Source organism: Protopterus annectens, chromosome 2.part1 (assembly GCF_019279795.1).
Source record: "Protopterus annectens isolate FY-2018-M chromosome 2.part1, PAN1.0, whole genome shotgun sequence".
Lineage (NCBI taxonomy): Eukaryota > Metazoa > Chordata > Ceratodontiformes > Protopteridae > Protopterus > Protopterus annectens.
In genome coordinates this window covers 336,792,119-336,807,214 of record NC_056729.1, presented here as the reverse complement: position 1 = coordinate 336,807,214, position 15,096 = coordinate 336,792,119, and the positions used below count along the sequence as shown (strand labels likewise).

Below are 15,096 nucleotides of genomic sequence, written 5' to 3'. Positions count from 1 at the left end.
TGACCATTAAGCAATCTCTTAGATCAAGTTTCTCTCCATATTCCTTCAGGTCATTCAAAAAATGTGTAGTATCTTTTAATATGGTGGATATTCCCCTAACCAACATCCCCAACTTACATTCTACATAAAAAGAAACTGGCTCAGTGGCCCAACCACCACCATCAGCTATCGGTCTCAAAGGGGATTTTTACAAGGACTTATGAACTTTAGGTAAGCCCTTGATATAGGGACTCATAGGATGTTCCGATGTTCCACGCTAAAAAAAGAGTGAAGTTTTCATCATGTTGTCTGCACATAAGCAAATCATACAGAGTGTCCTTATACTTTCTAATAATAACTTCATACTGTGGGTGACATAAAAGCTTATAAGTGCTAGTTTCACTTAACATTTTACACATAGTCTGGTCATAGTCCTGTCTATTCATAAGGACTATCACCTCTTCCTTATCTGCAGGTCTAATAGTTAGCATTGCATTGTTCTGCAAAGAATACAAAGCTTGTTTTTCACTTAAACTCAAGTTATAAAAAGTACCTCTGTGTTTACTATAAAAGCTGTCATAAACATCTCTCTCACAAGCTCTAATAAATGCATCAATATGAGCTGGTAAAGCAGGAGTAAAAACTTTTCCTTCTAAACCCCTTTTCATCCTGCTGTGAGTAATTTTTAAAAAAACAATTTTAAAGCAATATTGCGACCAAAGAGTCTCAAGTCAGTTAGCAGTTCACTTACATTAGTATTAGTAGAGGGTATAAAGGTTAAACCTTTATTCAAAGAGCAGTCTCCGCTTCAGTAAGTATACAATCCGATAAATTTATAGCTAAACTATTTACTGTCTCTTTCTTCTGTTGGAAACAAGTCTTTCTTCTGAGTTCTTCCTCTTTCGCTGTCCCTGACTCATTTGATTGCAGTTGTTGTTGGAACGGCCGCCGTTTTACCGGTAACGGTAAATAAACGGTCCAAAGTATATGGAGCAAGTTGTTTCGGCCTGGCTCCTGCTGAAATTGCATTCACCCCCCCACACCCCCCCCTACTTAAATATTCTCACTCCAAGGTCGCACTACAGTGTAGTAAAGGAATATTCCCTTACTCTCACCACAGTGCGACCGGCACACCACTCACACATACCCGAAATTGCTACTTCGATGAACAGAAATTTCGGGTATGTGTGAGCGCAAATTTGACTTTTGGTGAAAGATAAATTCACGCAAGTGTTCGAGTCCTCTATATATATATATATATATATATATATATATATATATATATATATATTAAAATCCAAGCGTTCAATTTAAAACAATCAATTAAATTAACTAGCAATTTAAAACAATTCAAACATTATTCTTCTTAAAGCAACGTGCATCAAGTTCTGGTTTAACACATACATTATTATTCAATCCTGGATAGATATGTGCTTGCATCTTTCATAGGTTCATAGATTCATAGATTCATAGGTTATTACTAAGCTAACTGCCCTTGCGAGCCATTGTAAGCCTAGCCAATTATCCCTTGTGAGACTCAAACTCTGCACCTTATGTTTGTAAGGCAAACACCTTAACCATTAGGCCACCCTCCCATCCCTGAATCCACCTAAGCTCATCCCTTTCCAGATAAGTATTCACCTAGCTGGTGTCATTCTGTATCGCAGAAGACGTTATTAACCATAAACAAATGGTAATCCTGAGTAATTTCCTTTTAAGTGAATACAGTCAGCAAGCAAACAACAATATACAATCCTGGGTGTCAAACACTGCTTTTACAGCACATTACTAACTATTCAGATGTATTGTTTGTACTGTATACAAGACTTACTCTCAAAGACAAGTCGATAGCGTCCAGACTGCCATTAGTAGTGCAGTCCTTGGCCATTTTTAATAATGTCTTTTTGCACTGTTACTCATCCGAGGAGTGAGGAGATAACTGATTTCTATTACAAGCAGCACAGACCAGTAGTTGTCTGTCTCTGTATGACAAACACAGTAAACTTCAAGTCCAACTCGTCAAAAACTTGGAAAATGCACACTGAGGAAAAAATTAAACAACGCAACTTTTCACTGTCACATTTCCCAAGGAATTTTTTTTAGAGATGGAGTTTTAGAGTAACAAGTGTTGCGTGCCAATACATTTTTTTGTGGCACTGATGTGAACTTTCTGCTCTTGGAGTAACACCAAATTGTCCCCAAATTTTCCAAAACCAGTCGTCAGGCACTGAATAATTTTGGATAATTTTTGCTGGTGTTCCTGCTCCTTTAACCGCATAGCATGTTTACACTGCTTACTAGTTCATCATGTAGTATGACATACTGTCCCTCAGCCCTTCTGATATGTTCAGTATTTAGCTTCTTATTGGCAAAGTGTTCGCCTCCAAGTGTTTAAAATTAGGTTAAATGCCCTCAGGACGACGTACATCATTGATTTCAGTTATAATTAACTTCTTTCCCTGGAAACGTTATTACTGGTAAAACTGACCGATATCTGCAAATACAATTAAATGGCACGGTTGCTATACATTCTTTGATTAGAATATGTACTAACTGGTATCTGTTGCACTTTGCCAGGTTGGTCTTTCAATTTAACTTGTGTGTACTTTTGTTACATGTGTGAAGTGCACTCAACAGGCAGTTAGGCACTGCCTCAGGAAGCTGAAAAATCGGGAGCTGAAGGGGCCACTCGAAAATGCGTGGCACCCCATTATTTTGCCCTCAAAACTCATAGATACTGAGGGATCTGTTACAGTTGTGAGGTATGCTGCAGAGTACTCTGTCAGGAATACTGAGCAAGCAAATGAGTGTAACTAAGGAAATGATTTTTGAGCTGGGATACAGGATTGTTATTGCCATGAGATTAGTAAGGCCTTGCTGAGCTTAATTCTGGTGACTGCCAAAAAAGCAATTACTAGAAAATGGAAATTAGAGTTTAAACCAACCGTACTAGAAATAGTGAATATAGTAACAGAAAAAAAAGTACTGCAAATAGGTTATTTAGAAAAGGGTAGGTGCAAATTACACAGAAAAAGTTCGGATTGTGGGAACAATGCATGTAGAGTAATGTTTTGGTGGAAAATATGAAGTTTAAAGAAAGGCAGGAACTGAATGAGCTCTGTAATGTTCGAAAGACAACTGTATGGTTTTTCATTTATAAAAATGTATGATTTCCTAAGTTACATGTGATAATTCAGTAAAGGTGTTTCTTGTTTTAAAAAAAAGGTCTGTAGCTGGGAAAAGGAATTCTGTACATTACCTTATGAGTTAAATTTCCCCAGATTCTTTCATGAGTCTGGAAAGGTGTTAACTTTTTTCCTCATTTCTTACTTTTACAGGGAAAGGCAGTCTGTGCAAGTTTAAGCAATTAATCTTTAGAGTTCTGAGTATTCTTTGTTCATAGGTGTGTACTAGGCTAATGGCCCTGGAGCCTTTACAAGCCTAGCCCATAGGATTACCCTGGCATTGTGCCACCCTACCTTAGTTCCCAGTGCCTCTGTCGAGTAGAGCCACTGGAGTGATCTCTGGGGTGAATTTTCTATTTCCCATCCACTCATCAAGATTTCTCTTGAAGAGGGACAGTGAAGGTGCTCTGTTTGACATCTATGGGAAGTCTATTCCATAGCATAGGCAGTCTCTGGGTTATGAACCTGTCCCTCCAGCACATTTTGTTGGTTGTGATAATGAGGTTGAGGTCTCTGGAGCATGTTGTGCAGAGGGATTGGGATTTCTTTAGATGTAGCATTTCTAACAGAAATGGGTCAGACATGGCTTTGTAAGTCAAGCAAAGATCACCTCTAAGTAGGCAATATGAGGCAGAGAATAGTTGGAGTTTTTTGAGTCTGCCCATATAGGACAAGTGTTTAAGGCCTAGGATCCTCTTTGTGAGATACTTTTGTGGCCTCTCCAGTTGTTGCAGGTGTCTAGTGAGATACATGCCAAATGGGGCATTGTACTCAATGATTGTCTCCCTCTACTCTTCCCTCATTAGGCCAATGACCTCTTTCTCCCTGGATGCAAAACCCTTAGTAATGAGATGTGCCACATAGAAGGACTTTCTGACTACAGTGGCAATGTGGTGGTCAAAGGAGAGGTTGCTGTCAACCTGTGTTCCCAGATCTCTTATAATGCCTTGTGCTCAGTAGACTACCATCAGTGTGGTAATTCATGGGAACTGGGTTTTTCCCAAAGGGGATGATGACACATTTTTTGGCATAGAGCTTAAGGCCATGGTTCTGACACCAGTCGTTGGTCTCAGTGAGGCCTTTCTGTAGGATGTCAACATCACTTGGGGAGTTAATAATGGCTCCCAACTTGCAACTGTCTGCGAACTTTGTCAGCCATAGTCCTTTCATGTTGGCCTGGACTTCTGAGAATAGATACCAAACAGGAGAGGACCCAGGACCGATTCCTGTGGGACTGCACTCGTGACTTGTCAGCAGTCTGACTTGGAGTCGGCTACTTTCACACTGTGGGTACTAGCTGTGAGCCAGTTTGCAACCCACCTAATGATATAAGGGTTGATGCCTAGCTTAGTGAGTTTTTTTCTATGATTCCTGAGTGGGGAATGGTATCAAAGGCCTTGGCCAGTTCAAGGTAGACTATATGAACCACCTTGCCTTCATTCACAGCTCTGGTGACTGACTCAAAGAAGTCGACCAAGTTGAGTAGGCATGATCTACCCTTCACAAACCAAACTATGTGGGATCCAGAGTTTGGAGATTCCCTATACCCTTGTTTATTAGGTCCATGATGATGCGTTCCATAGCTTTGCATATCAGACTTTTCAGGCTAATGGGGCGATAGTTCCCTGGGTCTCTAGTCACTCCTCCTTTGTGGAGAGGGATGACTGTAGCAGTGCATCATTCAGCGGGGGCAAAGCTTGAGGTGAGGCTGTGACTGAACAGGGTACACAGGTAAGGTGTCTGTTCACTCTGTAGTTCATGTAGAACACAGCTAGGGATATTGTCAGCTCCCATAGAAGCTGTATTCTTGGCCTTGGACAGTGTTGTTTTAACCTGTGCAGCAGTAATAGTGGGTCCCTGGCAATCTACTGGTATTGTGATTGGTCCTTTTGGGGGGAGGGGTAAAGTTGGCACTGAATCTGTTGGCCAGTATATTGGCAATATCTATTGGCTCGGTACAGGAGGTACCATTGTGCAGTAGCTCAGAGCAAATCTGGGTATTGCCATGGAGATTCTTTACATAAGTATAGAAGGCCTTGTGGTTGTCTTTACTATTTGTTGCAATTCAGTTTTCATAGCTAGCTTTATTGGATTTGATGAGGGATCTCAACTTTGTGTTGAGGCTGATAATGGAGATTTTCCAGTCTTGGAACTTCACTTTATTCCACATAAGTTTCCTCCTCCTGTTGTAGAGTTTATTTATGGCAGGGGACCACCAGATCGGCTTCCCTTTTTTTTGGCGTAGAGTGTCTTAGTTCTATTGGGTATGGTGAGATCCATGCATTTGGGTACGTGTTCGTACAGTGCATTGGTGTATGATTTGGCAATTATGCAACTATTCTCCATTTGCATGGGTACTGTGAAGTTAGCCACCTCTGTTTTTAGGAGCCCAAAGTTAGCTTTGGAGACGTTTTTCATGGTGGTTACCTTTGCGGGGGGGGGGGGATGTGGATTTCCATTGTGATTAGTTTGTGGTCGGATCTAACCAGGGGGAGTTGACTGTTTGAGTAGAACAGTGGTCGCCCATGTTTGTAATGACCAGGTCAAGGATGTTGCTACCTCTATTGGGGGTAAGAACGAGCTGGTCCAGGGCATTGGAATTAATGAATTCCAGGAAACGTTGGGCGATTGTATTAGTTTTCTCAGTTAATTGAGGGGTAGTTGAAGTCGCCCAATATGAGTGTTAGGTTGGACCATGATATTCTCCAAGGTGCTTAGGAACATGGATTGTAAGTCTTGGGACATGGTTGGGGGCCTATAAAAGGCTACGACTTGAATTGCTGTCTTACCTAATGTTAGCTACACCTGAAGTATCTCTGATGCGTTATCTTGGGCTACCAGTCTGGAGGTGTGCACATCCTTTATGAATATGGAAACACCACTGTCTTTGGAGCTTCAGTCCAAATTCTGGGGCCGAAAGGTGTGGAATGAGTTATAGCCTGGTGGTGCAGGGGTGCTTTCTGCTGCCTTGAACCAGGTCTCTATTACAGCACAAATGTCGATGTTCTCCATTTTAAGGAGTGCTTCGAGTGAGTGCATTTTGAGATTCAGACTTCTAGTGTTGAGCCTCTCCCTCAGATTGCATTTGTTTGTAGCTGTTACACTGGTAATTTGGTCTTTGGAATACCACCTAAAAAAGGCACTATAGGGGTGGCAAGAGCCTTGGCCAGTATCCGGAAGCCCAGAGGTGATAGATGGAGACCATCTCTGGCAAAGCATCGAGATCTGTCAATCATGTCATCCCAGGCAGATACTGGATCCCCTTAGAATGACACCAAAAACTTAGCCAATTGTTGAAATCAATAATTTTTTTCTTGTACTGTGGTATCATTGTGGGTGATGATAGGATGCTGCTCAGGGCTAGGGTTATACCCGCTTAAGCTACATAATCCAAGAGCTTCTCCATGTCTCTTTTCATGTAGTTCAGGGAGGTATGTCTCAGGTCATTCACACCCACATGTACAATGACAGAGTCATATTTATACATGTTGTTGAGGGACCTGAGTGCATGCATTACTTATGTGGCAGATCCTGGCACCTGACAGGCAGCTGACTGTTACTTTCTCCTTATTCAACCTAGTGAGTGGGACATCAGTGTGCCTCACTATTGAGTCACCTGTGACTAGTGTGCTGGGCATGCTGTTTTGCCTTAGGGGCTTTGGTTGAGTGGCACACTGTTTAGGAGAGTTGTGTGTCTCATGATTAGTGTTGTGTTGTGGTGGTCGAATGCTTTTCTGCCTTGGAGGTCTCTGCTGTTTTGGTAGATTTTTATTGAGAACCTCCGTGAAGGTGCGTGTGTGGTTTGTGTTTTTTGTGAAGGCAGTGCTGGTGTGTGTACTGGAGGGCTATGTCTTCCATGTGGTGTGGTGCGAGTGTTGACCTTCTTTTCTTGACCAGCTATTCCGGTCTTGGCTGGAGAGTGCGTGGCTTCCAGTTTGGATATATAAGTGCATCTCTCGCAAGTCTGAGTGTTATGAAGTAAGAGGAGATGGTTGTAGGTGTACATGAGGCAGTCGCTACATTGCCTCAGGATGCCCAAGTTCACCAGGTAAATAGGAGAAAGCACAGGGAGCTGACCTTTAGACATGCCTGGAGGGGTGGGCATTAATAATGAGAAAAACAGTAAATTTAACGGTGCAGTGGCAAGCAGATCAGTGAAAAATAAAAGTTTGAAATCATGGGACGTAAATAAGAGGTTGTAACCGCCACAACGACCTTAATATTTTAATACATTTAATAGAGCACACAATTTCAATTTATTTAAAGGTGGTCGGCATTTGATTTTTAAGAAGCATAGATCTTGTAAATGTTTCTATGGTTGCCAGACCATAAATCAGGTCCCACTTAAGAGTTGGTTGTATTACCTGGAGAAGGACCACAGTGTTGATGCTTGCTGAAAGTGTCAGTGTTCATACACATCCCCTTATCGATGGGATTAAGGGACAGATCATGGTGTACCTCTGGGCTTGTAGAGTGTCAGCAGTGGAGAGCGAGCAACCAGTGTATGGAATTGTCTGGATTGTCTTTTGTGTAATGGCCAGTATGTGCCAGAGACAGTGTGAATGAAGTTATGGGAAAAGAAGGCTAAGCCATGGCTAAATCCTCTTTGAGTTTCTGAATCCATCACCTGAGTGGTGGACTTTTTGCCCTTGCTGGTACTGAGCTTCCATTCCAGTAAGGGGGTTAAACCCATGTCCATTGTCTGCATATGGCCATCAGAGTGTGTAGAAGCACCATTCCAGCAGCTGATGTTAGGAGTAAGACATGGAAATTGGGTAATTCCAGCCCTTGTAATGCAGAGTATGCAACACTGTCAAATAAGAACATAATTGCATGGAAATTGTACTGTGGAACCAAATGACTGAATAATGAAATTTAAATGAAGGGAATAGAATGTCACAATTTAAAAACATCAACAAACATCTCCATTTACCATTTTGCATATCTTTACTTAGAGAAAAAGTGTGCCAAAGATTCCTGCATTGCATCTTGTAAGCATATTCACAGCTGTAACAGTAAGTGCTTAACAGCATTTACTTGTAGTAGCTGCTGCCAGTGCTGATTGGGTGGTTCATTCTTGCAGCGTAGGACATGGAAATGCTACAGACAGATGCTGACTTACCATATCGTGACAGAGCAGGAGTTTGTGGCTTTCTACAGAGTGGGTCCTGGATATTATCAAAAGCTTGGTCAGTTTATTTTGCCCAGCAGCTTTGTCTGTATATGTGGTTTTCCTATACCTGTGGATGCTGAGGTATGTCTTGCTATTACTGTATTAGCTACAGTAGCTTATCACTGATGTGCTAGGAGCATTTCAGATGTTTCCCAAGCAACTGCCTCATGAGTACTCCGCTTCCTCTGTATTGTGCTGCTACATGTAGAAGAGAATGTATGGCTCCTCGGGACTGAGGAGAAGAGGGGCAGCTCTTTTGTGTGGCTTCTGTAGTGTAACACAATTGACAAGATACTGGGAAAATTGCACTTGTGGCAATAAAGCCTCCCTCTGGCCCACAGGTACATATGCATATTAATGGGAAAGTCTACCACTCCATGAATGGCCAAGTAGTCCAAGATGCACAGCGAATTAGTAAAATTGTGTGTGTGTTGTGTGTGACACCCATGTAGTTCACATGTTTCCCACATATGTCTAACCTCTATATCAGTTTTGAGTACATTGCCTTTTAAGATCATACGTTTTGGCACAATGTGTAAAAATATGCCAACATATGCACACATGTGCTTATAGGTTGCTTCCCAAAAAAGTGTTGTGTTGCACTTTGCAGGTGTAAGGAACTCTGGCTCATGACTTTGTGTTCAGTCCTGAAGCTGTGGTAGAGATGGGTTAGAAATTGTCCATGCTGAGACATGGAACATCAATGGAAGTGTGTTTGGTTGTTGATGGCACAATTTTGTTGCTTAGCTACATTCTATGGTTCTTTGCAGCACTTTCAAGAGATGTACATCAGGATGGTTCCAGTATGTCCATACTGCATAATGTAATTATGCAGAGACAGGAACAACATTCTGGCTCTGTGGTGCATTACTGTATACTCAAGTAGGAGCAGCAGAAGGTGAAGATATGTGCCAGGAGCTACTTTTGAGGTACCATCAGTGTGAAACACCAGCCCAAGAAGCAATGAGCACAATATACTGAGTGAGGTACCATCAGTGTGAAACACCAGCCCAAGAAGCAATGAGCACAATATACTGAGTGACTGGAAAGGTGGCATTATCCGGTCAATAACTATAGACCATGACATTGACAAAGTAACTGTGTTACACAGAATGAATATGTCGCATGCAGTGACCCTTTCCAGCATGACTTGTCAGTGCATGGTCTGGTGTCACAGAGCACGAGATGTTGCCTAAGTACCACACTAGAAGGGAAGGTATTGTGGATCATAGCCATCATCATTTATTCAAGAAACAAGGGACACAATTCAGAAGAATGTCAGTGCAAACTGGTTGGGGGAAAACATGTCACAGATGTTGCAAATGGGGCTGTGTTAGCTAGACTGATAGTGGTGTCAGGGATAATTTCATCTTGGAGTAGATATAGATATCCTTGACTTGATGCCACTCTGGTGGCATGATGGGAGCAGGGCTGTAAATCATTGTTGGCAGGGATGATGTGCTTCTTCTGGTCCTAGTTCTAGAGAGGGCTTGGCTGCCAGGGGGGTTGCACTTTTGCAGGTTGAAGGACCATGTGCAAATCTACCCGCAGACATACCCTACTCCAACCATGGGGCAGCACTGCAGTCTACAAAGACATGATGATGATAGTGATAATAGTGGTGTTGACTGTGGTGTTGCATGCCACTGTAGCCCTTATGGAACCATTTTTTCTTGATGGTTGTGCTGTATATCCTCAAGGAGCTCACAGTAGTGTTGGGCTGTATCATCATAAATGCTACATAGTGCCCTTGCCAGCTCCATTAAGGACTGTGTGGCAGCAAACTATGCCCGGATGACATTTCTACACGTCTGCTTATTATTCTCAATGCTGCATACATATCATGGGACAAATATGAATTTTAACAACATTGAGTACCCTTATGTTGCTTGTTTCTCGTGGACATGCCCACAAAAGAAACAGTGTACACTAGAGAAACTGCTGTTTCAGACACAAGGAGAGCATTTTTGAGGCACTCAGCCACAGGAGGTCCTTCTCCCACAGAGAATGTAAGCATTCTGCCACTACAACAATGAGGATCAGTATGTTCAGCTCCACATATGGTAACCCAGGGTAAGATGGCACAAGTGTTACTGTGTCCTCTCACTGCAACACTTGACCTTCTATTTCATCTTCATAACAAGACTCTGCAGAACTGCTGACATCATCCCTTTCCCTAGCCTCAGTCATCTTTACCCATTTCCTATTGCTGCTTCTGTCTGTGAATGCATCACAGATGAAACACCATGGTTAACACATTACCATTGCTACAAAGATTCAGGTGACGTGCTTGGTAAGCCTTACCTTCTCTGGCACTTGTAACCTGTTAAAGTTCTGATGTGGCTTTTGAAAAGAAATGTACACTATGCATGCAATTTTGCAATGCACCCAGTATGTATAATGACTGCCTATGCCAACCTCTGTTGCATCTAGTAACTTGCTGTATATCCCACTGAGATGCTTATGGCACCGTTTCGCCCCTCACCAACATCTACACACCTAACAGATATAAATGCTTTTGCATCTTATCTTCCTAGTGAGATGAGGAACTCCTCCACTTCAGTCAGTCTTCTGGGCCCTGGAGAGCCACCTGTTGTGGTTTCTCTTTCCTTTGCAGTTTTGCATGCCTTTTCCTTGACACAGATGATTGTCAATCAGCTAATGCTGAAAGTGGGCCAAGGTATGGTTGTGATCACCCACCACACTGATGATGCCTTGCAGGATGGACTTGCCACATCTGGTCCGTCAGTGGTGGGTTTACTCCCTCTCTACCCTTTAAGAGTAAGCTGTGCTGCCTGAGTACCTGCATCAAATCATCATTTTCAGCATTGCTGAAAATTTCCAGCCTCTATTTTCTCTATCTGGAGGGCATGCGGATTACTGTTCAGGTATAGAAATATATACATATATTGCTAATGATGTGTACAGGTACTGAGAATATGCCTGCTTGACTGAGACTTAGACTTCTAGTGTGAAGTTCCTATAAGACGCACAGTGTGTAACATAACACTTCTTAACAGATATTAACCTGTAAAATGGGCCATTAACACGGCATGGCACAGCCTCTCTACTCACCCAAAGCACATTACTTGGCAGTCGTAGGCACTACGACATTTAGGCAGTCAAGGAAAACATAAGACAGTCTCTTACCATATTCACACACACCTAGATAGTATGCCTGCTGTACTGTCTTTCCATTGTTAGAATGGAAAACTTTACACTTTATCAGTGATATTGATATCTACTGGAAGACAATCTGTTGGAAAAATGCTGCTCAGTGTTGCGTGCGTTGTAAATTGAAAGCGAGTAGTATGGTGACAGGGCTGTGTACTGCTGATGTTTGTATTGAGATTATGCACTATGCAGGTGAATGAGATGCTGTAGCATGAATGTCAGTCTAATTATTCTGCTGTAATGCACCAGAGCCTTTCTACTCAACAGGCACACAGAGTCCATGGCACGTTCGTTGAATCCCAAGGTTGGACATGAGAGGCGTGCATGCATGTTGTCTAAACTACTGAACAGTGAAGTACTAGAAGAACTGAGCAGAGCATTTTTTTGTGTTTTTTTTATCATGTGAATGAGACAAGTTTTCCTTTTCACAGGGGATTCAAGTAATGGCTACTTGTTCCTTATGATAGACAATACAAAAAGATTGATGCTTGGTATAACCCAAGACAGGAACTATCTAGAGCCACAGGAATTCCACAATCTACAGAGCAATGTAGGCACTGCTGTGATGACCTCAGATGATGTAGTCCTGATTTGTTGCAAGAGTGTTAGGCAGTGATGCAAAGGAAGTGCCCATAAATGTACTTTAAGATCATTTTATGGTTTCTTCCTGCTAATTACATGCCACTTAACCAGGTAATCTAACTGTATGCAGTTTTTTCTTTCAGTTCATGAACAGATACCTTTCTTCCTGGAGACTTGAAAGTCTGACTGTAAGACAGTTTGTATGCACGATTACTGTCTGCTTTAGGGCTACTAGATTTTCATGAAGTGCCATACATTTGACAACTTTCTTGTTGTGTCTTCACTATGCAGGACCACCTGATGAAATAAAAGAGGAGGCTGAGGCCCCATCTTTGCCAGCTATTGCCAATCTGGCATATGAGTTTGATACAAGAGATAAGTTGCCTCGCCAGGGAGGGTAATGACCTGTTTTAAGTGGACATGCATGTCCCTCCACCAGTGGACCAGCCACAGTTGTAGTAGGTGGTGGAGGTAGATGTGAAGCATCAGGTTGGTCATAATCTTGTCTCCATAGTGTCTCTCCTGCAGTAGATAGCAGTATTGGGCCCCAACCACTAGGCATTTAAAGGCCAGGAAGCCTCTTCCCTTCCTTACCTTGGATCATCAAACTAACCTGAACCGGCACCTTCTGATTTCCAAGTTGCCAGCAGCCCACACTATCCCCTGCTTGGTGTGACTCCCATCCTGTTGAGTTGTGCCGCATACCTTGTGTGTGTTCAGCCCTCCTTACCCCATTGAAATGAGGGCAGCAGCACACAGATTCCTTTCACCCATGCAGGTGTGGCTTGTATTATGGGGATCAGAACTGGGGAATATGCTGCTTAGTATGCTATGGTTTTCACCTGTGCGAACTACAGAAATTATGATCTTAAAAAAAAATGCCAAAAGATGCCCTTCAGGAGGGAGATTTCAGTTTTATCCATTGTAGGGCAGTCTTGAAAATGCTGTTTTGCACTTTCACATGTCTGTTTTTTTTCATGCCATTGTATTTTTTTAGAGCAGCATAATTCTGGTCTAGTAAAAGTCACCAGAATATTCCATTTGACTTATGTTTCTAAAACCTTTTACAAAAAGTTTGGATTTTGTGTCATCCAACATTTCATCTTGATGGCACAGTGTTTTAAATCCCAGAATTATCTGGAACTCATGAGACTGAGACACCAAGATGTGTCATACTATCTTCCAGATGTCTGTCCTCTGTAGGGATCTTTGCCTCTCCTCAAAAACCCATATACAATGCGCCTCTTAACTTTTTATTGCTACCTCTGACTTGCTACAGCTCAGGGGTAAAATATTTACTTTCCTCATTAATTATCCCTCTCCCCCAATATTTGATGCTTCAGACTTTGAATTATAAGACAACAAAACAAATCTTTACAATTCCTTTCTTGGCGTGAATCAGATGAAGATCTATATCTATATCTCTCTCTCTCTATATATATATATATATATATATATATATATGTGTGTGTGTGTATGGATCTATGTTAAATAATCGAAATCTGCTTACCTTGAACCTATATTCATAGACAGCAAAATGCACTTCAGCGAACATCAAAAATTTTACTAAGATAAGTAGTCACTTGGCCACTACAACACACATCGCATTAAATCAAACCCACCAAAGTGGGGGACTTTGGTCCCCATCCCCCATGTGGCGGGCTGCTTCCCCACACCCCCCCAACTATATATACCAACTCTGTGATCACACTGTGGTGGGGAAAAGGGCAAAGTTGTGGTGTTAGCCAATTGCTTCCTTACCCTAGGAAAGTTTTTGTTGTTTGCGGAAGTGAATTTCACTGTTTCGGTGTCGATGAATACAGGTTCGAGGTAGATAAGTAGATTTCGATCATGTAATATAGACCCTATGTATATATTTATTTAAATCTATATCTCCATGTCTGCATGCTTTCTAAGACTATGGTCCCGAGGTTTGGGTGCACAGGAAATCAGAGATCCCTCTGTCTGAACGCATTAACTCTGCATGACTACAAAATTGATGTTTTTATTAACAGGACAGGATTAAAGGAGAAAGGATCATAGACAACAGAGAGAAAGGTCACATGTCTAGCATTTGAGTGCCATTGATTAAAAAAAAAGTATATGCTGAATAACTTGGAAAAGATGCATTGTCAAAGCCTGACAGCAATCTTCTGTTTTTATGTAAAAGGTGTCACCAATACCGTGAATTACCATTGCATAAGAGGAAGTTTTGCCAAGACTGCCAGCTGCTGCTTCTGCCCAGTGAATGGGATGTTCACTGTGGACATCGTGTGTGTGGTGATATTGCACTAACTGCTTTGAGGAGACCAAGCCAGCTTCTACATCCACTAAAGAATAAAAAATCCAATGCACAGTACTTATTTGCTGACCGGACCTGTCAGTTTTTGTTGGAGGTCATTATCAGACTGGGATTCAGAAGAGTGCTCTGTGTTGGCACACCACGGTATGCATACATAGGCTTGTATAGAAACATTACAAGTGTTTTATGATTTGTGTTTATTTCAGTGAGTGAAACTATTGTTGTAGCACATCTGTCTAGTATTGTTCAATGACAAGAAAATGGTTTGGACTGTCTCCTGGCTTTTGCTGATTTAATCACTTTCAGACATCTGCAATAGGAATGTGTACTCTCTCCTCAATAGCTCAGAAAAGAACTTTAAGTGATGGCTGAGTAGTGACATTCTTTCTTCAGTTCCCATTTTCATTTTTATTTTTTTACATTTCTTTTTTATGCTTTGTTGCCTACACTACCTCATTTTCCATGCCCTGCACTGCCTTTTGATTTGTAGCACTTAAATTGATCTGCAGAGGCTTGTTGAAATTGTGAAACTCTGATAGAAGCATAAAAAAGTAGGACCACAAACTTCTATCTTTTATTTTCAAACTGGATCTTACCACTCATTCATCAATGTAGTGGTGCAGCGGTAGTGTTGTTGCTTCACAGCAAGAGGTTCTTTGGTTTGATTCTCGGCTGGGATGCCTTCTGTGTGGAGTCTGCAT

General features: G+C 41.8%; 1 protein-coding gene across 1 annotated transcript in view; it reads left to right on the top strand.

The window, feature by feature from the left end:
• The window catches only part of ZCCHC4 (zinc finger CCHC-type containing 4), a 1,048,879-nt gene that overhangs the window by 135,945 nt on the left and 897,838 nt on the right, over positions 1 to 15,096 (top strand). Inside the window, exon 4 of the mRNA XM_044062164.1 lies at positions 14,264 to 14,539. Within this exon, the coding sequence (XP_043918099.1) occupies positions 14,264 to 14,539 (276 nt within the window). The remainder of the gene's footprint in view (positions 1 to 14,263; positions 14,540 to 15,096) is intronic.